The sequence below is a fragment of the Melospiza georgiana genome, chromosome 15 (assembly GCF_028018845.1).
Source record: "Melospiza georgiana isolate bMelGeo1 chromosome 15, bMelGeo1.pri, whole genome shotgun sequence".
NCBI classification, from domain to species: domain Eukaryota; kingdom Metazoa; phylum Chordata; class Aves; order Passeriformes; family Passerellidae; genus Melospiza; species Melospiza georgiana.
Genome location: NC_080444.1, coordinates 3562693 through 3587025, shown reverse-complemented (window position 1 = coordinate 3587025; position 24333 = coordinate 3562693). Strand labels below are relative to the sequence as shown.

At 63.3% G+C, this 24333-nt stretch overlaps 2 protein-coding genes across 4 annotated transcripts; one reads left to right on the top strand and one right to left on the bottom strand.

The window, feature by feature from the left end:
- Positions 1-7334: 7334 nt before the first annotated feature.
- Positions 7335-11847, bottom strand: SNCB (synuclein beta). Of its 3 annotated transcripts, none has more exons than XM_058035052.1 (6): positions 11708-11847; positions 10996-11123; positions 9529-9567; positions 9065-9183; positions 8241-8330; positions 7335-8095 (listed from the first exon to the last, which is right to left on the bottom strand). In XM_058035052.1, the coding sequence occupies exons 1-6, from the start codon at positions 11743-11745 to the stop codon at positions 8063-8065; spliced, it is 447 nt and encodes a 148-aa protein (XP_057891035.1). In that variant the 5' UTR covers positions 11746-11847; the 3' UTR covers positions 7335-8062. The 3 variants fall into 3 exon arrangements, with proteins under 3 accessions (XP_057891035.1, XP_057891037.1, XP_057891036.1); XM_058035054.1 differs by having other exon boundaries at positions 11805-11828; XM_058035053.1 differs by lacking the exon at positions 11708-11847 and adding an exon at positions 11336-11418.
- A 101-nt stretch (positions 11848-11948) lies between these two features.
- Positions 11949-13730, top strand: EIF4E1B (eukaryotic translation initiation factor 4E family member 1B). The gene is made up of 7 exons (XM_058035051.1): positions 11949-12330; positions 12484-12569; positions 12677-12772; positions 12886-12949; positions 13129-13242; positions 13344-13483; positions 13600-13730. Exons 1-7 carry the CDS (start codon positions 12313-12315, stop codon positions 13712-13714), a joined length of 633 nt encoding a protein of 210 aa, XP_057891034.1. The 5' UTR covers positions 11949-12312; the 3' UTR covers positions 13715-13730.
- Positions 13731-24333: the final 10603 nt, after the last annotated feature.

The following is a 24333-nucleotide window of genomic DNA, read 5'->3' as shown; positions in this document are numbered from 1 at the left end:
TCTCACTCCTTCCCACGCACTCCCGCTCGCGCTGCGGGGGGGAAGGCGGCCTGCTCGCCTCACCTGCATCCCTGCATCCCCCCCAAAACCTCCAGCATGACCCCCAAACTGCCCCTCAGCGCCCTATGGGACCAGGCTCCCCTCCCCGACCCAGAGATGTCAGCTCAGAGACAGCAGCTGTCGATCTATAGGGTCCGGAGGGGTGGGTGCTAAGGTTAGGCAGGTGTCCCCATCTTGGAGATAACGTTAGCACCGGTCCCCCAGCCCTATAGATCTATGGGGTAAGGCTGGTTCCATGGGAGCTGGCACACCTGGTTGCTTGGAGACAAGGGAGGTTGGAAATGCTTCTTTCAGTAAACAGCCAGCCTGGAACAAAACCCCGAAGGCTAAAAATAGGGAGGCAGGATATGGAAATTAAATAAAAATCCTTGCCCCCCTCCCTCTCTGGGGCAGAGCGAGGCACGGCAATGTCACCAACGGGCACTCTCAGATGGCTGGAGAGGCTGGAGTGGAGGGTGCAGCCCTGCACCCATTCATGTGTCCCCTCCTCAAGGTGCTGGTCCCCACACTTGGTCCTGCCTGCTGCTCCCAGTCCTGCAGCATTAACTGGACCCAACTGCATGCCTGCAGCGGCGGGGGAACTAACTCCCTGTGGGGCACAGGTGTGGGGTTACATCCCATAGTGCCCTGTATGGGATCAGACCCAGCCCCCAGCACATTCCTTTTTGGGTCCAAGGGACACCATGGACTGGGACAAGTCCTGGCAGGGGAGGGGACAAACACCCCCGGCCTCTGGCTGGGACTGTACCGCAGGCAGGAGGCTGCGGGGTCACATCCTGCTGCCATTTGCTTCCACTGCCCCTCTAAGCCCCGCCAGCAGCGCCTCTCCCCATCCCCATCGGCGCCTTGCCCCCAGCGTGTCCCCGTCCCACCAGCGCTGGCCGGGGCTTGGGGGGCCGGGGGGGGGGTGTGGATGGGGGGTGCCATGGGGAGCATTTTTCCCTCCCCGCAGGCAGCCTTCATCCCAGGCTGGCTGCCTTCTCCTCCTCCTCCTCTCCCCGCCCGGGCACCTCAGGGCTGGCAGGAGAACAATAGCGAGGAGGATGAGTAAGATGGTCCCCATCGCCTTGGCAACGCACTCCCGCGCTGCCGGCTCGGGAGGAGCCAGGCAGCTGCCTGAAAAGCGCCTTCTCCCTCGGCGGAGGGGGAGCTGGCGCAGGTAGCGCCGCACCCCCTCCCCGGGCCCTGGCCCGCCTCCCACGCCGCACGGGCAGCGCCACGTGAACGCGCACCGGGCTCCCCCGCAGCCGCCGGGCCCGCACACGGCGGAGCGGCAGCGCCCGGCCCCGCACGGCCCGGCTCCCATCCCCGGCTCCGGTGTGCCCGGCAGCGGTGGGACACAGCCGGCGGGCGCTGCTGGGAATGTGACCCCTGCCAGGAGAGAGGGGGTCCCACGGTCCCTCGGCGGGCAGAGGTGTCGGGTGGTGGGGTGTTCACAGATGGCAGTGGCAGGGCATGCCCAGGGGCACCAGGATTCCATCTCCAGCCACAGACATGTGTCCCGTGTTGTGCCCCAAGTCGTGTCACCGGCAGGAGGACCCTCAGCGTGCCCAGCGCTGTGAGTGCCTCGGGGTGTTACCCAGAGACCCTGTCACCCAAAAGCACCAAGCGCCCTAAAAACAGCGCTGTTTCCCCAGCTGCCTCAGTGTGGATATGCTGGGGGGGATATCTGATCCCTGCCACCACCTCGTGTCCCAGGTGCCCCAAAACACAGCCCGTGCCACAGCCCCGTGGGATGGGAGAGCACTGCATCCAGAACGCTGCAGCCTGGTGGCTGAGGACATCACTCAGGGTGTTCCTGGGCACAGACAGGGATGTGGCCCCAGGGCCAGCTGGGGCAGAGAGAGGGACAGGGGCACAGAGGGGCCCAGCTCTGCCAGCTGCTCTGTGCCACTGAGAGGGACCCAAGCACGGCATCAGTCAGCCAGAGCTGGGTGGTGACACTGGGGAACAACCCAGCCACACATTTCACCTCTCAGCACAGGATGAGGGAGAGCTCTGGAAAACAACAAACACAAAGAATCATATAAGCAATGAATGGTTTAGGTTGGAAGGGGTCTTAAAAATTATCGAGTTTCAACATCCCTGCCATGAACAGGGACACCTTCCACTAGATCAGGTTGCTCAGAGTCCCATCCAACCTCACCTTGAAGGGATGGGGCAGCCACAGCTTCCCTGGGCAACCTGTCCCAGGGCCTCACCATCCTCACAGGGAGGGATTTCTTTCCAATATTTAACCTAAATCTATCCTCCTTCAGCTTAAAGAATTCCCCCTTGTCCTATCACTCCTCACCCTTGTAAAAAGTCCCTCTCCAGCTCTCCTTAGGTATGGAAGGAGCTCTAAGGTCTCCTCAGAGCCTTCTCCAGGCTCAACAGCCCCAGCTCTCCCATCCTGTCTCCACAGCTGAATGCTCCTGCCCTCTGATCATCAATACCCTCGTCTATCACAACCAGATGCTGCTGTTCCAGAAGAGCAAAAACCTTTCCTACAGTGCCTCTGTGCCTTTATGGCAGACAGGCAGGGACTCTTCACCTCTCCTCTCTCCTTTCCCAGGGGTTCATTTCAGCAGCTCAATCCATGCCCATGAAGTGAAAGCCTGGCTGCATTAACAGCACACAAATGCACTGTGGTGGGTCAGTACAAAGGGAACAAAAAGCACACGGTGACTTGGGCATGGGATGGGGCCACGAGTCAGAAAAGCTCATTAGGTGCTGTGAAAAACAGCCGGGCTTTGGAGGAGCAGGATGCCCCCCTGGGCACAAATGAGTGAGGGCAGGTCTTGCTGCAGAACACCCCCCTGGCAGCCCGGGATGCTGGTGTTGATCAGGAGGTGTCCAGCATGGTGCTCCTCAGATCAGCCTCTGTGCCTGGGTTGTCATGGATTCAGCTCTGGCTGGTGGCATTTGTGGCAGGCTCAAGGTCCGTATCCCATCCTGCCTCCAGCTCTGCTCTGCAGAGGCTCCATGGCATTACCAGGGAGCCGTGTGTGTGTGGCACGGGGGAGCCGTGGCCCCTTGCCTGGATTCACCAACACGGTCACGACTGCCAGAGTCACTTCCTCCCCCTGGGGAGCAGGTGAGCTGGCAGGGAACATCTGTCTGCCTCACCCAGCCTTCTCCAGATGTTCCTTTTTGTGTTGCCATGGTGGGTGTGAGGATGAATCCAAGGAAATGCTGGGTGAGTTCACTCCTCGTTTCCCTGCCAACAGCCCATAACTCACGCTCCATTTGCACAGCCCTCCCTCTCCCGGTGCCAGTGTGCTCTGACGAGTGGGGGGAGACGTTTGTAGTGAGTAACACTCACCCAGCACTGTGAAAAGCAGCTTGGGGTGGCACAGGGGGGTGAACTCTGGTTTATGGGTCGGTGCATCTGCCTGGAGACATGCTGAGGGAGCCTGGACTGGGGATGCTCCCACCCCTGCCTGTTGTGCGGGAGGAAGGGGCAAATCAGCACGGGCTTAGAAGGGCAGTGAGCAAAGGGAGCAGAAGTTCACACATCTCTTTATCTCTTTTTTCCATCCCTGGGTCCCCAGCTGCTGTGACTAAACTCCCTGGAGCCAGCAGGCAGGGCAGGACAGCTGCTGGATGCTGTACTGAGCTCTGTGATTTTTCCTGGGGCCTCTAGTAACAACTGTGTTTTGTTGTTCTTGCACAGGAACACGAGCCTGAGAAAATAACAAGGCCTTTTACTATAGAAAAGCCGAAGAAGGAGTTTGTAGGTGGTGGGTTTGTCCCTGCCCTGTAAGCAGTGTGTGCTGGCAGCCAGGGGAGCAGGCAGCAGCCGCCTGGCCAGGCAGATACAGAGGATGCCACCATCACTGCCTGTCACTGTCCTGGTGCTCCACCATCCCTTCACACTTTACTAAGAATTTGGTGTAGAGGGACCCTCAGGATTGTCCTCCTACTGGGCAGGGCCTCACTTGGACCTTATCCTGTACTCCCTGCTCAGACTCAGCGAGGAGTGAAGGTTTCTCCTGCCTCAGCATGTGAGAGAGAGTTCACTGAGTGCTGATCACAAGGCAAAGAAAGACCTCCACACTCCCTCTTGGTAAGGGCCAAGGCAAAGACCCTGTGAAAGCCAAAGCCATTCACACCTGAGGAAATCTGGGGTGGCCCTGGGACATGGGTAGCACCACATTTTGGTCAGGGGTCTCCTTGGTGTCTCAGAGACCGTAACCAGCCTGTGGAAATCACCCAGTTCTAGATATGCTTCAGCTGGAGCTCAGCAAATGAGTTGCAGGACAAGACGTGGCTGATTTTTCTACCTCCACAGGGCCTGGGATTGTACTGGCCCCTGATGTCAGTACTTGGGGAGTGGGAGATGGATAGCCAACATCCACACCCGCTCAGTGGGGCACTGGGTAAACTCTGATAGCCCCAGTTTGGAGCCTGGGAGCTCGGTGGGACCCTGAGAGCACCAGCGCTGCATTTTTTCCTCTCCTCCCAGGGAGGACCTGCCCTCCCTTCCCTGCAGACCAGGTCGAGCTCACAACTGCGGTGAGGTGCTTCCCCCTGCTGTAACTCCGGGAGCTCCTGCTCCTGGCCAGGCGCTGCTGCCCCGATCCAGCGCCCGCAGCTGCCCATTCCCGAGGCCATTGACAGGGAGGAATAAACTGGAAAACACACAGCTGGAGTGCTGCTGGCCCTCTGTGCATCCCTCCAAGCCCTCTCTCCTCACAGCAGCTCCCTCCCCAGTGAAAGAGGCTTTGAACCAAGGCTGCACCCTGAGCTCCTGCCCGCAGGAACGGCCCTGTCTGTGCTGATCCTTTTTCTCTCCACACATCCTTCTGCTTCACTGGTACAGCTGATACAGCAGAGAATGAGACAGCTGGAAACCCTGACTACTCTGTGCATAGTTCTGCTGAGTTTTGGGACTCGTTTTGCAGTGTCAGTTTTGCTTTTAGGAGCTGTACAAAGCTGGTAAGGGCTTCGGGGCAAACAGTGGAAAATCCTCTGTCCCAGTCAGGAAAGTTGATGTCCCTCATGGCCCTGCTCTGTGCAGGTGCTGTGGCAGCCAATGGCACAGGAGTGTGAGGTGCAGGATTGCTCAGATTGTGTCTGCATGCTGCGTGGTGCCCACCAAGGGACTGTTTCTCACTGGATCTGTTTTCTATCAGGATTGGCTCCTCGGAGCTGAACAGTATGCTGTGCTTGGGACACCACGTCCAGGAGCTCTGGAGGTGATAAAGACAGGATGAGCTGGAAGGTGAGCCGACTCTGCTTTTCACTATCCTCCCACCAGCCAAGGAGATCTCTGTCCTGCCAGGTCCTAGGCTCCATCCAGCCAAAATATTCACCAAGAACAGTATGCTGAGGTTTCTCTTTGTGCTTTTCAGCAAAAGCTCCTGAGAAGGAGTTGTTACCAGCACAGAGGGTCAAGTTAAATGTTTGTCCCCACAGCTTCCCTCTTCCCACACCCCAAATCTCTGCTCCATGTCACTGGAGGGTTTGGCAAAGTGGGCTGGAACACCTGCACACTTGCAGGGAGCAAGGACCATTGGAATGACCTTGCCTGGCTCTTCTCCATTCTCAGTCTCCATTGTTTTATCAGATCTTCCCCCAGGGCAGAGGAGAGGATGCTCTTGAAGGTACTGGGGCATCAGCCTGTTGGCACTGAAAATCATGGGCAGCAGAAAAAAGTGAGCAAGTTATATTTGGACAAACACCAGCTTCCTCCCACCACTGTGTGTAGGATTGTCCTGCACCATGGAACAGTCAGCTGAGGTACCTGAGGGCTCTTTGCCTCACCCATCCTTGTTCTTGGGCTCTTTGCCTTGCTACAGAGACCCTTGGCTGTATTTGAGGGGTTCCCACCCATGGCACCTCATCACAGCTCCTGGCAGGTCAGCACAAGGTTCATCTTCCCACAGTGACTCCATCCATCTCGGATAAAGCCTCATGCTCAGGGACCCTTGTTGCTGCTGGATCCCTGTCCCTCTCTGTGGTCCCACAAAGCTGTGCACCCCAGTTCCAGGGCTGTGCCAGGCTTGTGCCTGGTGCTCACACCTGGCACTGCCCACATGGGGACCTCTGCCCCCCTTTTGCTGCCAAACCCTCCTGGCACACACCAGCCTCACAGCTCTGCCCTCTCTAGAAAATTCCAGCCACGACTCAAGTCCAGCCTGGGTGTGGGCAGGGAACCTGGAGCAGGTGTTCACTGTGAGCAGTGAGGGCAGCTGCACCCACAGACACAGCACCAGGGGAGCTGCCCCCTGAGGGTCACAGCCCTGCTGTGCAGGGGGTGTGCACAGAGGGGACACCCTGCTTCCGATAAAGCATGGTTTGAGAAGTTCCCTCCCTGCTCTCTGGCTTCCAGCTCTCACAGCTCTCCTGTCTCCCCCCACTCTGCCTCTGCCCCAGCCCCAGCCATGCTGCTCCTGGTTTGGGTCTGCTTGCCCATGGATAGCAGAATTGGCAAGGGAAGGAAAAAACGCTCTAGGGAACAGCCAGGCAGCCCCCAAAGAGCTTTTTCAGTCCTTCCAATAACACAGAGTGAGTGCTGTGAGCACTGCTGCAACCAGAGCCAGGCTGGGATTTGCTGGCATCAGCAAACCTGTTGTGAGGCCATGCTGACGGCTGCAGCCTCACTCCTCGCTGGCAAAGCTGGAGCCAGCACAGGTGGGGGATCTAATCTGATATTCATGGCAGGGACACTCAGCCCAGCCTCTCACCCCAGCTTGTGATGCAGTCAAGGGGCTAAAGGCTAGCTGAGAGCCTAGGCTGGGCTGGTGGTCCTGCCCTGGGAGAGCTGAAGACTCAAGAAAGGCACTGTGGGGTGGGCACAGAACCCTGGACCCACAGAACCCAGGGACCCCACAACCATGACAAACATCCCACAGAATGTGCGACACCCACCTGCCCTTCCGGTGGTCACATTGCATCTGAACAAGCTGCGGGTGACAGCCATGTCCCCTGCCTCCTGAGGGGAGTAAGGGCATATAAAGAGAGGGGAACCAGTGCTGGAGCTCAGGGCTGTGTCTACCCTCATCCTGGCTTGTTGTTCTCAGCCCCACAGGGCCCCCTGCAGATGCAAAGTCCTGCAGACAGGCAGGTGCTATGGGGACACTGCCTGCACCCCAAGTCTCAGCCAGAGTCTGGCTGGAGTCAGGGCACAGTGACCTGCTGTGCTGCAGCAGCCAGCAGACAGAAAGGCATCTTGTCCTCATGAGCAACCAGCCCTGCCCGCTCCCCCAGCACCAGCCCCAAAAGTGCCCCTGCCACCAAAGCATGGGGCCAACCCCTCCCCAGGGACCCCACAAGCAGGACCAGGGGGCTACAGACAAGAGTTGGCTTTATTCACGGACACGGGGGCAGCTGTGTCACTGGCAGCTGCCCTCGTATTGCACATCCAGCGACGGGGGAATATCCATGCCACGTCACAACACAGCGTCGGCACTATGGGACCTCGGGGGAGGCGCGGGCACCGCCACCACCCAGCAGGCTGGGGAGCGGGCTGGGGCGCCAAGGGTTCACAAAGGCAAAAGACCCGTCCACCCATAGATAGAGAGAGAGATATATATAAAAAAAAATAGTTCCACGATGACCAGAGCAGAACCACAGGGACACGCGTGCAAGCGAAATGTACAGCAGCCCGCGAGCAGGTAAACATGCTTTGTACACACACAGACACACCGGGACATGGCCAGGGTTTATGGCGCTGGGAGGGAGACAGAGCCATAAACCCGGGCCTCACACTCACACTCACTCACACACTCACACACACTCACACACACCGGCCCCTGTGGGCAGTGCCCACGGCTCGGCCACACGCCAGGGCTTGGGGGCTTGGACACAGCGGGTGTTTCTCACTGCTAGACATGGTACGGAGACACGGACACGGTCCCTTGGAACGGAACTGGAGGAAGAACTCGTGAGCGAACGGGGCAGGGGCGCCCCTGCTCCTCCCCGGCGCACGGGCACCGGCTGGGGCTGGCTGGAGAGGAGCAGGGGGCTACCGGCGGTTCGTTGTGCTGCTGGTGGAAGAGGCAAGGATGGGGGTCCATTATGCCTCTGGCTCGTATTCCTGGTATTCCTCCTGTGGGATGGGGAAGGAAAGAGCCAGTGTGAGAGTTCAGGTGGGGCACAGAGCCCCTCTCTTCTCCAGCCCAATAGCAGCTTTGCTCTGGACAGTGCACTGACCACTGTCCCACTGTGTCCACTGTGCCACCCTGTCCCCTCACCTGTGGGGGTTCCTCGTAGTTCTCCCCCTCTGGCTCCAGCAGCGGCTCGACCAGTGGCTCCTCCACAGCCTCCTGGGCCACCTCCTCTGCCTGAGAGTGAACCAGGAGGTCAGTGCCCCACACACAGACACAACACCCACCCTGCCTACCCCTGCCAGACCAGCAATGCACCCAGGACACAAGGTGCTCCGTGGGGAGCCAGTGGGATCCTGGCACACAGCACCCAGCTGGCAGGTGACATCCATGAGTCCATGGGATCAGGGGCTGTGTGTGTATGTCCCTATATACACTATTCCCAGCCCCAGCCTCGGGCAGGCAATGAGTGCTGGCACCACGTGGGCCTCGGCAGGCTGCAGGAGCTGGCAGGGAGCTGCAGGAGCATCCTGCATCCCTGGCAGGGGAGGGCGGCGCTGGGTAACCCCTCCCCGGGGCTGGCAGCCGGGAAAGGGGGGCAGCCAATCCCCCCGTGCAGCGGCGGCGGCGGTGGCCTCATTTCTTCAGCTGATGCTATTTTGGGCTAAGCTGGAAGCCAAGGGCTCATGGGGCGGCGAGCTGGAACCCGCTGCCCCTCCCGCAGCTGTCAGGTCACCTCGCAGCGCTGGAGCGCCGCAGGCCCGGGCCAGGCCCGGCCGCCATGGCAGGCCCCGAGCGCGCACACGTCCGCACAGGCCGCGCACGAGGCCGTGCCCGCCCGGGGCACGAGGAGACCACCTGGGCACCCTCATGCTCTCTGCTTTGGGGCTGGGCAACAGCCAAAGGGCTCCTCGCCAAAGCCGGGCACGTGCCAGCCTCCCCACAGGCATGGCAGTGCCCGGGACTCTCACCTTCAGGTCTGCAGGGAACTCCTCCTTCTTCACCAGCCCGGTGGCCGCCGCGATGTTGCCGGCACCGGTGAAGGCGGCCTCGCCCAGCTGGGACGCCTGCTCCTTCGCTTTCTCAGCCACTGCAAGAGCCAGGGGTGTCCATCAGTGCCCCCCGTGCCACAAAGGGTGCCCAGCTGTGGCTTCATGCCCTGTGCCACCCACGGGGGAGCTGGCGGGGAGATGCTGGGCAGGATCAGGCTCTCCTCACTTCCTTGCCCTGGTGGGGAGGGGAGGGGGCCATGACACTGCTCTGCAGCTGGGCAAGGAGTGTGAGCAGCCGCTGCAAATCCTTGGTTGCCAGCCCTGTTATATAAGAGGCTTTAGCAGAGTGACATCAGCCCCTCAATTAGCCTCTGATCTCGTTAGTGTGGCCATGCTCTCAGGGCTGGAGGGGTACCGCAGGAGGAACACAGAGGGGCTCGTACCTGAGGTTACGCCTTGCACCACACCTTGGGTTTTACTCCCTGAGGGTAGAAAGAGAGAGAGATGGGGTTAGAGGGACTGACAGCTGGGCTCCAACATGTGCCATGCCCAGACCCTGGCAGGGCTCTGATCCACGACAGCAGCCTGTCCACACCCCATGCCAGCGCACCTGGGGGGCTGAGCACTTGCCTGGCTCCCCTCAAGGCTCCTGCTGTCCCTGCAGGAGCCAGAACTGGGGCAGCACGGAGCTGCCACCACGTGCCAGGCAGGGCAGAGACCCCAGGGCCCAGCACTGTGTCAGGGCACAGCCAGGCAGGGTGAATGCCAGCAGTGCTGCTGAGAGAAATCTTCCACAGGATCCAAACCTACAGCTGGTGCCAACAGAGCATGAAAAGCCCCACAGCTGGAGTGCCCGGAGTTGGGTGCTGCTGCTGGCTGTGCCAACCCTGCCAGGCTCCCTCGAGCAGAGCAACACCACCCAGGATACCCCACGGAATGGGAGTGGGGTGTCTAGGATGGAAGGAAAGGAAGGGCTGGGCAGCCCCTGTAGGACGGGCCCTCAGGCTGTTCCTTGAGCTGCTGTACCAGCAGATACACCCTAGTGAGGATAGGGACTCAGGGCATGCACCCACCACTGCCCAGGGGAACAGTTTTGGGTCCTCAGCTCTCCCACAAGAGCTTGTGCCCTCTGGAGCAGAGCAGAGCCTCAGCCCTGCACCCTCCTCCCTCCCACTGCAAGCAGAGCTGGCCTCAGCTCCCTCCCTGGGCATTCCAGCACCACAGACTGCCCAGGAACTGCTCCTCCTGCCAGCCATGTCTTCGAGGACTTGACCCCGAACAGATCCCACCCCCGAGGGGCAGCACGGAGGGACCCCTCAGTCACCAGCCGGGGGCAGGGGAGATGCCGGTGTGGGATCAGCGCCAGGGCACTGCCTCTCCAAGGGGGACAAACGCGGTCCCCACCCCCCTGCCCCAAGACAGGCACATCCCAACACAGGGGTCACCCCCTCCATCATGGTTCCTCTGCTTTCCTGCCCCAAATCCTCCCGGGCACAGAGCTGAGAGACCCTCAGGCTGGGAGCTGCAAGGGGTCCGGTCCCCGAAGGTTCCATCCCCTCAGCCTGGGGACCAGTCCCCGACACTGCTCCTGCCTGCGGAGCCCACTCTCCTGCCCTGCAGATTCCCGGTGGGCAGCGAGGCACTGCGGGCACCGACCCTGTGCCCCGGGGCACTCTGCCGCAGGGTGGTGGTGGCGGGGAAGGAGCAGGGGACAGGGGGAGCGGGGCCGGGGACAGGTGGGAACGCCAGGGGGACGGCAGGGGGATGGGCTGGAGGACGCAAGGGCAAACGCAGGAGCAGGCAAGGGCAAGCAGAGAGAGCCGGCAGGGCAGGCAGGGACGGGCAGAGATCAGCCGGGGATGGAGAGGCAGGGGGCAGGCAGGGGGCTGGCAGGGCAAGCCGGTCCTTACCGACATAGAGGACCCCTTCCTTGGTCTTCTCCGCGGCCTCGGCCACCCCCTGCTTGGTCTTCTCAGCTGCGGCAACCACCCCCTCCTTGGCCTTGGACAAGCCCTTCATAAACACCTCCATGGCGGCTCTGCGGGGAGAGGCCGCAAGGCTTCACCCCGCCCCGGCCCCGTGCCCGCCCGCGCCGCGCATCCCTTCCTTCCCCGCGCATCCCTTCCTTCCCCGCGCATCCTGTCCCCGCGCATCCCGTCCCCGCGCATCCCGTCCCCGCGCACCCCGTCCCCGCGCACCCTTTCCCCGCTCATCCCGGTCCCGCGGCCCCGGCCCCGCAGTCCGCCCGACCTGGCTCGCTGTCGGCGGGGACGGGCGGGCCGGGCCGGGCCGGGCCGGGCTGCGGCGGGGCGGGCTCAGTGCGGCTGTGCCGGGGCCGCGCTGCGCCGCGCTGCGCCGTGATGCGCGGGGGGGACCGCGCCGCGCCGGGCTGCGCCGGGCTGAGCCGGGCTGAGCCGTGCTCGGCCGTGCCGAGCCGTGCCCCGCCGCCCCGCGCCGCCCCGCGCCGCCCCCGGCCCTTCGCCGGCCCGGCCCCGCAGGCTCCCTCCCCGCGCTGCGCGGACCCCCGGGGCTGTCGTTCTTCCCATCCCCATCGTCCATCGCGATCCCACCCCATGCTGTCCCCACGCTATTCTGTCCTGACCCCCATCGCGTCCTGCCTACCTTCTCCCGGTCGCATCTCCTCGGATTCCTTGTCCCATCTCGTCCCGATCCCACTGCTTTCCACCTACAGGCTGCCCTTACCCCATTACATCCTTACCGCCATCCAGCTCCCTCCGCATTCCACCCTGTCTCTATGCCATTCCCATCCCCTCCTCGTCATGTCCTCTCCCCACCTCATCCCACCCCATTCCCATCCCATCCCACCACATCCAGTTCTGAACCCATCCCCTCCCCATCGCATCCTGTCCTGACTCCATCCTCCCCATCCCATCCTGTCCCTCCCTTCCAACCCGCTGCTATGCCACCCTCCCTGGGTACCATCCTGCCCTCCCCGTACCACACCATGCTCCCCACACAGGGTGCCCAACTTACACAACTCTACTCCCTCATCCCGCTCTGAGCCCCTGTCCTCATCCCCCAGCTCCCTGCCCTAGAGAGGGATCCCCATCTCTCTGCTCCCCAGGAGGGGCAGGACTGGCTCCGTCTCCCCAGGACACCACCCACCCTTCCTCCCCACCAGGTGCAGCTGGGATAGCTCCTCATCCCCACCTGCCTGTGGGTACTTAAGGGCCAGAGGCAGCCTGGGAGAGCCTCTGCTGGTCAGGATGGCTACAGGGGAGCAGGTGGGTGCTCGCCCTGTGGGCTGGGGAGGCTGCAGAACACAGAGAGCCCCACCGGCCCTCGGGGTGCCCGGTGCGGGAGGCGGCTGGGGGGCTGCCGGCTCCCTGTTGGGGTGCTCATGGGGCTCCTCGGGGCTGTCCCGCCTTCCTCTGCAGAGGCACCAGGAGCGCCGCCGCCAGAGGGCTCGGCAGCAAGAGCTGCTCCCGGCAGAGATCCAGGGCAAGCACCCCCTGCAGAACAGGTATGGGAGGCCTGGCCATGGGCAGCCTCTCCCAGCGCTGGGAGGGGTGTAGGGGCCGGAGAGGGACTCTGGCATGGCTGAACACCCCATTTCCCCTGTGTCCCCAGATGGGCACTCTGGTTTTTCAAGAATGACAAGAGCAAGATGTGGCAGGCAAACCTGCGCCTGGTCACCAAATTCAGCACTGTGGAGGATTTCTGGGCGTGAGTGTGCATTGGGTGGGCACACCCACCGTGTCTCTTCTGGAGCTGTTCTGGTGGGGAGTCTGAGCCTGAGGCACCCATTCTCACCTGCTCTGTGTCTCCATCTAACCCAGGCTGTACACTCACATCCAGCTCGCCAGTAAGCTCGCAGCTGGCTGTGACTACTCCCTCTTCAAGGTACGACACCCATGCTCAGAATCCCCCAGCACCCAGCATTATGGGGGTGCACTGGCTGCTGGTAAGGGTGTCAGCATGCCCTGCCATAAGATGGGAGGGGAAGCCTGGCTGGATGCAGCTCCCCAGGCCAGCTCTGGCCAGTACTTGGTGCTCCTGACTGTCCCTTTGCCCGCCCCCAGGATGGCATTGAGCCCATGTGGGAGGACAGCCAGAACAAGCGCGGTGGGCGCTGGCTCATCACGCTGGCCAAGCAGCAGCGGCACACGGAGCTGGACCGCTTCTGGCTGGACACAGTGAGTGCTGCCCACCCCAGGGTCCTGCTGGGGCTGCTCCCCCTGCCCCAGGGCTGAGCCCCAGTGGGGACTGTGCCAGGCTCCCCTTCTCCTCCCAACAGCTGCTGTGCCTCATTGGGGAGATGTTTGATGAGTACAGCGACCAGGTGTGCGGGGCCGTCATCAACATCCGCACCAAGGGGGACAAGATTGCCATCTGGACCCGGGAAGCAGAGAACCAGGAAGGGGTCACCCACATTGGGTAATGCAGCTCTGGGGGAGGCTGCACGGGGCAATAAGGGCTCCCCCTGCTTGGGGGAACAGGCACAATGGGAGTAGAGGTGCTGCCCTGTTCATGCGTGCCCTTCTCTCCTCCAGGCGTGTCTACAAGGAGCACCTGGGCCTGTCACAGAAGGTGGCCATTGGGTACCAGGCTCATGCAGATACAGCCACCAAGAGCGGCTCCCTTGCCAAGACCAAGTTTGTGGTGTGATTGTGGGGAGCTGCCTATGAAGTCCCCATGTTCTGTCTCACAATAAATTTCTGCATCTGAGCATGGTCTTTGTCTCCAGGGCTCCTGGCAACCTCAGATGGCCCATGTTTGTTGGGGACATTTCCTGGGAGGAAGAGGGTGATGTGCCAAATCCTGGCACATTCTGGGTGAGCGGGGCCGGGAGCACAGAGCTGGCATTGTGCTGGGCTTGGGACACTGCACATGTCCCCTCACCTACCCTAGAGCCTGGGACCAGTCCTCCTCTCCCTGAGGCTATGGGGGTGTTTGCTGTGTTTTGGGGGGCCTTGGAGAGCTGCCAGAAGGTCCTGTCCTCCCCTGGCCAAGGCATGGGCCCAGCTCACTGCCCTGAAAACCTGGGCATGGGAGGGACCAGTGAGGCCCAGCTCATCTGGGTCAGCTCAGCCTGGGGAGCTGGTCCACTTTTCTCCTAAGTCCCTGCACATGTGTGGGACATGGGTCTGCCTTCTCAGGAAGATCAGTTTACCATCTGAGGGCTGGCAGTGTCCCTGCAGGGTGGGTGTTGGGCTGCAGCACAGCACGGTCCCCATGCTGCATCCCCTCCCACAGACACAGCACAGGTGCTATGAAGCTCATTTCCTTCCCAAGATTTTGTTGGTGCCAGACCTGCAGGTTCACAACCTCAGTCTTTTGAGCCCTAGGACTTTTCTGACTCCTCCTTACCATGGCCCGTGTCTTCTGCTGCCCCTTCTGGTGCTCCTGTCCCATACTCTCTTCCAGCCCCACCCCACACTCTGTCCTTTAATCTTTTGTGTGTTTGATTGTTGTATCTGTGCTGCCCTGCCTAGTCAGATTCCAGAGGGGGAGCTGTCTGCTCACCCCCTGACAGTGCAGCTGCAGTTCTGCTCTCATCCAGGATATCTTCCATTCTCTCCAGCAGCACCCAGGCTCTATCAGCCCAGGGCTGCACCTGCTCCAGGGCCACATGTCCTTAACAGTGCCACCTCATCAGCCCAGAGCCAGGGCGGCTTGTCCCTGCTGTGATGGCTCAGTGCCTGCAGACAGGCTCTGCAGAGAGCTGTCCTGCAGAGGGATGAGGTATTGACCACTCTCTGCTCTTTGACTGTTTGTGACCTGTCTGCTCACAGCTTGACAGGCAGCTGCTGCGGCTGTGTCACCCCAGGTCTGGCCTGCCTGCAGTGCAGCCTGTGGGGCTGGGCTTGCTGAGCCCTGCAGCTGCCACGGCTGCAGAGAGCTGTCCCTGGGACTCAGCTGCCTTTCTCCAGGAACATCAGCCTTGCAGCTCCCCCAGGGCAGTGCGGGGCCCTCCACACCCAACATTGCTCCTGTTCCAGGCAGAGGATGATGCTAGAGACTGAAGACAGGGGCTCATCCCTGGCAGACAGCGTGTCAGGCCATGTCCCTGTGTCCTTGCATCGTGTGATGGCTTTGGGTCATTTCTCTGTGCGAGGGCAACAGCACAGCACTGCCCTCCCCAGCAGGGGCACAGGGCTGGGGAGATCTGCAGGCAGCAGGACTGGGATGAGGAAATGGAGTATGGGGGGGATAGCACCCCAAACTGGGGGTGAGGGGATGGAGTTATGGGGGGGGATAGCACTGCAAACTGGGGGTGCTGCAGGACTGGGATGAGGGGATGCATTACGGGGGGCCAGCAGGACTGGGATGAGGGAATGGAGGATGGGGGCAGCAGGGTGGGGATGCGGTATGGGGGGTAGCACCCCAAACTGGCGATGCTGCTGGTGGCAGGACTGGGATGAGGGGATGCATTACGGGGGTAGCACCCCACACTGGGGGTGATGCCAGCAGGGCTCAGGGGTGGCTGTGCCCGCCTTGCCCGCCGGTCCCGCACCCGCACGGTGCTGCCTGTACCGCCGGAGCCTCGCCACGCGATGGTGCCGCTCGCCCGGCCTTGGCGGCTCCGGCGCGGCAGGGATGGCAGCCTGCCCTGCCGGCGGTGCGGTCTGTCTGTCTGTCCGTCCTGCCCTGCCTGCGGTGCCGTCTGTCTGTCTGTCTGTCCGTCCTGCCCTGCCTGCGGTGCGGTCTGTCTGTCTGTCCGTCCTGCCCTGCCTGCGGTGCGGTCTGTCTGTCTGTCCGTCCTGCCCTGCCTGCGGTGCGGTCTGTCTGTCCTGCCCTGCCCTCCCTGTTTGGGTCCCTGCCTGCAGTGGGGTCACAGCGCTACCCCAGCCGCCCCCACTCCAATCCCCCCCAGAATGAGAGACAGGCAGGGCCACGCGTGGGGCTGGCAAAGCTGAAACTGGAGGAGGGATTGCAGAGACCCCCTGAAATGCACCATTAATGCCCCTCCCCAGCAGTGACAGCATCCAGTGTGTGAGAGGCAGGGGTTGTCTGTCCCTTTGTCCCTTCAACCTACTGCACTGTGTCACACGGCCCTGGCACTGCCCCTCTAGAGCACCCTGCAGCCAGGCTGTCCTTGTCCCCACAGCCCAGCAAGGGCGTTGTGCCCACGGGGTGCCCTTGCCCCATCACGTCACAAGGCCAAGGTCAGCTGGGGGGTGCAGAGGCTGCTGCAGTGCCGTGGTTCATCACCATTCTCATGTAGCCACAGTGGGATTTCTTTTGATTGGAAAAATAATAGGAGCCATTTATCTCCATGGCTTTATGGGTTCCCATCAGCCCTGCAGCCCAGCCAGGCTGGGGGGCTGGCAGTGCCCACCCAGAGCCTGCCCTTTGGGGACACAGTGACCTTCATCCTCAACTTTTGCACCCCACAGTCCCTGTCTGAGGGCCAGAGGGTGCTGGGGGGCACAGAGTCACCCCCTGGGTGGGGACAGCAGTTGCCAGGAGCCACACAGGGAGTACAGCAGTGCCAGGGCTGCCCCCGGCCTATCTCATGCTGGGCAGCTGTCCCAGCTGGCAGCCGAGCTGGCAGCCCTGTCAATAATAATAATTAAAAATTAATACTAATCAAAAGGGAGAGGCAGATGGCAGCAGACATGCGGCAGGGCTGGAGGTGGGGGTGGGAGGCAGGGCAGACAGAGGGGCTGCAAGGACAGGGCTGGGGGGGGCAGGAGTGCTGTGGGGTCTGGTGGGGATGGGAGGAGCAGGTCAAGGAACCCACATTGGCACAAGAGGGGTGGGGGATATGGGGCTGGGGCTGCTGTGGGGCACAGCAGGAATGGGATGGACTGTGCTGCTGCAGGGATGGGGTCCTGTGTCCCCATTTCCGTGCAGGAGTTGTGGGTCAGTGGTGCTGGGTGCCCACGCTGGGTCACCTTGCCAGCCGCTGGCATGCAGCCATGGCCAGGCACAGCAAGGACAGATCATGCCCCTAGCACACCTCTGGTGCAGGCACCCATTCCTGCAACCAGTGAGTGCTGCAGGGTTAAAATCCCCCAGAAAACTGGGGAAGGAGCTGCTGGCTCCATGCGGGGCGCGTGGGCCGGGGAGGAACAGGCAGCGCTGGCTCACCGTGGGAGTGGGCAGGCAGCGTGGCTGCCAGCACTGAGGCTGTGCCACGCTGTTCCCGCAGTGCCTGAGCCCACCTGCCTGCCCTGTCACCCAGGCAGGGCCCAGGGGACTCTGCACCTTGCAGGAGAGCTGCGGGTACACAGGGGACCTCTGTCCCTGGCTGCCGCCCACATCCGCCTGCATTCCTGGAACGGAGCTCCCCGTGCCCTCCCTGCCAAGCCCTGGAAGGGCACAGGCTGTGCCCACCCTCCATTCGGAATCACCGTGGCGTGCAAGGAGGGGTACCCAGGGTGAGGGGTACCTACAGCACACCGTTCCCATGACAACCTCCCGGCAGAGACAGCAGCGGTGCGGGAGATGCGGGAGGTGAGGGGCCCGTGGGCCTGGGCAGGGCTGGCAGGACACAGAGGGGCACAGCACAGGGGCTGCACCTCTGCTTCTTGCTCCCCCACTCGGGCTCTGCTGCTCCATCCTGTTTCTCGCAGCCTGGGGCAGGCACTGCTGCTGCAGGGCTGCTGCTGCCCTCCAGCTGCAGCTGCGCGGTGGGGAAGGGGTTAAATGCCTGCAGGGCCGTCCCCAGTGCCAGCAGCAGAAGAGGCAAAGACGGGGACAGAATCTCCTGCCCTGCGCCTCAGGGAGCCTGTACCTGAGAAGGGTCCTTTGCTGTCACTTCTCATCTGGGCGGATGGCGGGCTCCGAACACGGCTGAGCACTCTCGCTCCCCGCAGGGACGGGCTGGCACTGCTCGCTCGGCAGCGGCGGGCGGGTGGGATGGGGACAGGGACGGGAGCTGTGGCCACAAACCTGCAGGCATGGCTGCGGCACGGGGCTGTGCAGACAGTGCCACCGACCCTTTGGGGTGCGTTATCACGGCCTGGGTGACCCCAGATGGCTGCACGTGCCCACAGAGCCTTCATCTCCACGAGTCGCCGTGTCCGTGCTGTCCCTGAGAGTCTGGTACTGCCCCTGCCCTCACCCCCGCCCTCAGCGCCCACAGTGGATGCCACAGCTCCGAGGGACCACCCTGACCTCCCTCAGCACAGACACATCCAAACATCAGCGCCACCACGGGGAGCAGCCGCTCTCCCGGTTCACAGGGGAGCAGGTGGCAGCCCCGAGGCTGCGGGGACACAGGGCAGTGCCTGTCCCTTCCCTCCTGGCCCTGTGCGCCCCGCTGTGCCCTCACAGGGGGCTGCCGATGCTGCACCCGCAGCCATCCCTTTCGCGGGGCCGGGGCTGCCAGGCTCCTTGCGTGCCCCAGCTCCTCAGCTCTGGCGGGGAGGGCTGGAGTTTCCCGGGCGGTCGATGTGCCCATCGATCCCCACAGCTCTGCCGGCTGCTCTCCCACCGCCCTGATAATTAATTGGCTGCTGCTGCTGCTGCTGCTGCTGCTGTGGGAGTGCTGGGCACGGGGTGCTTGGGCTGCCTGCCCCGTGCCCTGCCCTGCCTCACCCTGCCTGCCAGCACAGGGGCTTTGCCCCACTCAGGTCAAGGAGCCAGCACCCACTTCAGACCCACCTGTACCACAAAGTGGGGGCTCTGTGTTAGGCTGGGAATGGGACTGATGGGCCCAGGGCAGGGTGAGTGCTACAAAGGATGCTTGGGGACAGCAAATGGCCACTTGCAGCCCGCTAGCCGCCCACGCCCAGAGCAACCTCGCACTGCTCACAGCTGTGCCCACCCTGCCTGCCCCCAGCCTGCTGTGGGGACAGGGATGGGGACTGCCTTTGTGCCAGTCTGTAATGAGATTTCTGCTTGGCTGCCTGGATAGAAAATCCCAGCCAGAGGATGTGAAAAGCCTCTCCAAGCCCCAGCAGCCTCCTGCCCCTGCTCAGAGCATACAGAGGTGCCCCTGCCCCAGCACCCACAGAGCTCCCAGGGGGGCATCAGCACCAGCTCCATCCTGAGCACCCACTGCAGTGCTTGGGGTGGGTCATCCTGGGTGCCAGGATCTGCATCCCACTGCTGGCAGATGTCGATTCTCTGTGGTGAAGTCCTGGCACCCTGGTTCCGAGTCTGCAGAGCTTGTGTTTGCAGAGTGGCACCATGCTGTGCTTCTGGCCACTTCATTTTCCCCCCCAGCAGCAGCAAATCCTTCTCCTCAAAAAGCTGGGAGTGACTCTTTGGGTGCTCAGGGCTACAAGGAACAGGCTGTGCCCAATGGGCTTTGTGCACATCCTAAAGGAGCCCTTCCCACCCCCAGCACTGTGCGTCGTTAATCTACTCTTGCAAATGGCTAATTTTGAAAATCCTCTTATCAGAATTAGGTCCTCAACATCCATATTTATTTACTTTTCATTTTCATAATCTTTCTGCTCCTTGTGTGGCTGGGGTTGTTCTTACTGGCTCCATTTCTGAGCATCCCCATGCAGGATGACACCTGGGATGTCCCACACCGTGCCACGTTATCCCAAGCCAAGCTGTCCCGTGCCATGCTGTGCTGTGCCAAGCTGTCCCATGCCAGGCTGTGCTGTGCCATGCTGTCACCTGTCTGTAACACAGCACACGTGTTCCTCACACCTTTGGCTCTGCCAGTGGTACCATCAGCACCAGTGCCCACCCTGCTGGAGCACCCTCTTGTGCCATGCCCTACAGAGCCCTGCCTGGTGCCAGGGCTGCCACATGCTGCCCTGGGGCCCTGCATTATGCATTGTTTACCCATCAGCACCTTCCCTGTTTGTAACTCAATTAAGCAGGCGCGGTTTTGCTAATACAATGGTGTTTAATATTCGCCTTCCTTAAATACCACAAATGGAGAGGGAGGCAGCGCACGGGCGATCCATTATACATGAGCTCAAATATCTACTTAAATATTTGATGGGAGTTTAGAAAATCTCAGGGCTGGCCTTGCCCGTGGCTGCCAGGGCTGGGCAGGAGGTCGGGCAGGGCACAGGGCCCTTGCCAGGCTCCGGGGGGGTGGGAGCTGCCTCACCCCAGCTGGCCCGGGCTGAAGGGGCACCTGGGGCGTGTGGTGAGAGGTGAGCAGTGCCAGGGAGCTGGCATCCCCAGGGAGCTGGCAGCTGCAGCCCACAGAGGCTGGGTGTACCACTGCTCACCAGGTGATGCCCTCCCCCCGCCTCCACCTTAATCCAGTCGTTTTCAGAAGAAAGCCCTGACACAATGGCTGCAGCACGTGGCTGAGCCATGACCGCGGAACTCTGGAGAGGAGAATTAATTTTTAATTCCACCTAATTACTCTGAGTAATAATCCATTTACAGCACCCAGTGGGACCGGTGTTTCTGGCATCCCCCTGGGGCTTGCAGGACACCCAGGTGCTGAGCATGTGGGGTTGGAGGCCTGGGGCTCTGCAATCTCCTCCTCAAAGACTCTGATTCCCGTGGCTCCCCATGTGCTGCAGCCCCTCACAGCACCCTGCAGGTGGGCAGGGGTCCCAGATGCCCCCACGGGCATGAGCCTGGCAGACACTGACCCTTGGCAGCAGGACTCAGGGCTCTGGCAGCTGCAGAGCAGGATCTGGCTCATCCATCCCTTCAGTTTTTCCTCAGCAAGAGGGAAAGCAAGTGGAATTAAAAGTGATCTCCTCAATCTGTATTAATTAGAGTTTATTCATTCGTCAGTGCACCCTGCCACTTCTCCACTGATGACCCAGCCACGCTGGCCCGCAGCACAGGAGGGACAATGCAGGGTGACACCACACAGCCTTGGCATGGCACCGAGGGAGCTGGGAGAAGCTGAGGCTGGGCTGGGCACCACCAGCACCCCCAGCTGGGCACGGGGAGCGGGAGGATGCAGTGGGTGCCCAGGGGGTGGGAGTGTTGTTGCTGGCACTGCCGGCGCCGTGCCAGGAGCAGGAGCTGGAAGCCATCCCGGGAGCGAGGTGCAAGGAGCAGATGGGGCTGGGCTGGCACCGCACGTGGGACCCCCAGCCCCCTCCCCACCAGGAGGAGGGGAGCCCCGTGCTGGGTGCCCACCTCAGGTGGTGCCATCTGCACTGGGCACCCCAGCTCGCCCCGTCCTGCTGCTTGCCTGGGGCTTTGGCACCGGGGGAGCCCGAGCTGGAGGTCCCGGCGCTGCGGGAGCTCGCCCCCGTTCCCATGGCAGCCCCCCGAGCTCATGTGCAGAGCGGTGACTTCAGCAGGAGCAGATGGAGCCGCAAGGAGTAAAAACATCCTGTTTCCATGCAAATGCCATCAGTAATAACGAGCCAGCCTGAAGGAGGGCTCTTATTGCTGCACCACAGCTCTGCTCACAGGGGCTGGGGGCTCCTCTGCCACTGGCCCCCACCAAAGTCCAGGCAGATGTCCCGGGACTCGTGGATCTGCCTGGGGCAGCATGGTGGGATGAAAATGGGCACCCACGGGTGTCACCCCACAATCTCTGCCCTACCTGTGTGCGTGGCTGGACCAGGACTGCATTGGCACAGGAGGTCCCAGGAGCTGTGTGGTGATGGGAGATGGCTCTGGCCTCATCCCAGAGCGGTGCTGGCAGTGGGCTCGACTCTGCCTGGCACTGCCAGCACTGCGCTGGGGTGGAGAGAGGCCACAACACAGCCGGTGCCACCCGGGAGAGCTGCGCTGGCTTCACACACGCTTCAGCTCTTGGAGGCATCAGAGCAGTTGTTAATTGTTCCTGATGCCGCTAATGAAATTATTGCTGCACGACGCTGGGAGCCACTGCCTGGCCCCTGCTGCTGGGGACAGGGCTGCTCTGCACAGCTGCCACAGGCTTTGGCTGCACAGGGTTTGGGGAGCACCCCGGGCACCCCAGTACGGCCTCAGCCCGCTCTGACCTTTGCCCCTTGCCCACATTGCCGCTGCCCGCTGGTGACAGCAACGCTGCTCGTGGGCACCTTGGCAGGGCGCAGGGAGGGGACAGAGAGGGAAGGGGCCACATCCTGCGGCTGCATCCCCTGGGAGAGGCCAGTGTGGCTGAGCATGGGGTACCTTGAGGCCAGCAGAAAGGTGGGGTCCCACAGGTGACCCACGCTGCCGCAAAGATTGTGGTCCCTCTTCTGTGACATTTCCCGGGGGATGCCAGGCTGGGCTGGGGTGCATCCCTGGGTATCACCCGGTGGTGCAGCGGGGCTGGGGGTAGGGTGGGTCGTGGAGGGGAGATGAAGCCGTAGCAGGTGTGAGCTGTCCCGGGGTGCGCAGAGCCCGAGGGCGGCCCGGAGAGGGGAGTGCCGCCGTGCCGGGGATGCGCCGTGCCCGGGGGGATGCAAGCCGGGGGCGCCGCGCCGCTCTGCGCTCGGGGACGGCGCGGACCCCCCGTGCGGGCTCGGGTGTGTGCAGAGGCGGGGGCGCGGAGCCAGCGGGGGGAGCGGTGCCGGCGTTGCGGGCGGGGGGCGGCGGCGGGGGCGCGCCCAGCTGTTGCGCCGTCCCTTCCGCGGGCGGGTCCGCGCTCCCGCCCCGCATTGGCGGCGCCCGGGCGGAGCGGAGCGGCGCGGCGGCGGGCGGCAGCCGCGGCGGGGCCGGTGGCGGTGGCGGGGGCGCCATGGCCCGCTGAGGGCGGCCCGCCCTGCTCCCTCGGCCCGCAGCGCTCCGCGGGGCGCGCCATGGGTGCGCGGCCGCCCCGCCGCCGGGCCCCCCCCCGCCGCCGCCGCCGCCGCTGCCGCCGCCGCGCCGGGGCCGCTCGGTGCCCTGCTCGCCGCTGCCCTGCTCGCCGCCGCCGGTGAGTCACCGCCGCCGCCTCCCGCGGGCACCGCGCTCTGGGCGGGAGGGGGGAGCGGCGGCGCGGCGGAGACCCGGCACCGGGACCGGGCGCCGGGCAAGGTCACCCGGGGAGCGGCGGCGGGTGCGCGTCCTGCGGGACACCGGAGCCCTTCCGGGGACGGGGACCGCTCGTTCTCCGTGCGGGATGCCCGCCGGCTGCGGGAGGTTCGGGTGCTGGTGGGGCGCCCTCCCGGAACGGGGACGTGTCCCCCGCCCCACGGCGGCACTGCCGCCCCCCGCCCCTCGCCCGAGCGTGTCCCGCCGGCGCTGCCCCGCACGCTGCCCGCACCGGGGCGTTCTGGCGCTCCCCCGGGGCCCTGGCAGCGCCGGGCAGCGGTGCCCGCAGCGCACCTGCCCCACGCGTGGTGTCCCTGCCCCTGCACAGCATCCCCGCCGCTGGCACGGCGTTCCTGCCGCTGCCATCACTCGGCCGGGACACGGGGCACCGCGGTGACGGGACAGCCCGGAGGGTGCCGTCACCCCGCGGGGGTGCGCGTGGGTGGTCGTGGCGCGGGGAGCATGCGGGACTGTATCGGTGCTGCTGCAGACGCGGACGGTCCGGAGCACGGCTGCCCCCGGCGATGCCCCCCAGGGCAGGACCCGGCGGGAGCGGGAGCGGCCGCGGGGAGCCCCGGGCTCGGTCGCTCCGGCGGGCGGTGCGTGGGGTCGGCGGGCGGGAGCGCGGTGGGTGCCCGGGGCTCGCAGGTGTCACGGCAGACGGGAAGTGGCGGCTGCAGACAAAGGACCGGGCTGGGGGCGGGGAGCTGCGCGGGGCTGGACGTGAGCTCTGCGGGGTCCCGTGGGGGGGACGGGACCCCCCCTCTGCGCCCGAGGGTCCCCTGACCCCCCGCCCGCCAGCAGAGATGTCCCCTGGTGTGGTTTCAGTGCGCTGATGGGCACGGCAGACGCCCAGAGGGGCTGCAGCCCCAGTGCTCCCACAGCCGTGCGGGCATCCCCAGGGACCTGCGTTCCCAGCACGGCCCCGTCTGCAGGGGGACGCTGCAGAGACGCGCGGTGGGTGGCACCTCTTGGCGGCAGGGGACTCTCTATGAGGGTGCTGTGGGTCTCCAACCCCAGCTGGGCACGGACACGGCTGTCCCCGCAGCACCCGCGGGAACTGTGAGGATGGATGGATGGAGGTGGGGGACAGAAGGGCAGGGGGTGCACCAGAGCACCTCATGCCAGCCCTGTGAGGAGGTGTGAGCAGCCCGGAGGTGCCAGCCTGGCTCGGGCAGTGTGGTGTGGTGCTGGTCCCCATCTCTCGCCTGGCAGGCAGCTCACAGCCAGCCACGGCACGACTGAACCCAATCACCTGCACAGCCACTGCCTGGCACAAACGGGGCAGGCTGGGCCTCTGCTCCAGCCTGGCAAGGCATGGCACAGCGTGGCGTGGCACAGCTCCCCTCACCAGGCTCGTCAAGCCACAGGCTGGGGACAGTGAACCCAGGTGTCCAGGAAAGGGCCCCTGCCTGCTGGTGGAGCAGCGTCCCTGGCTGTGGGCTGGTGAGAAAGCAGCG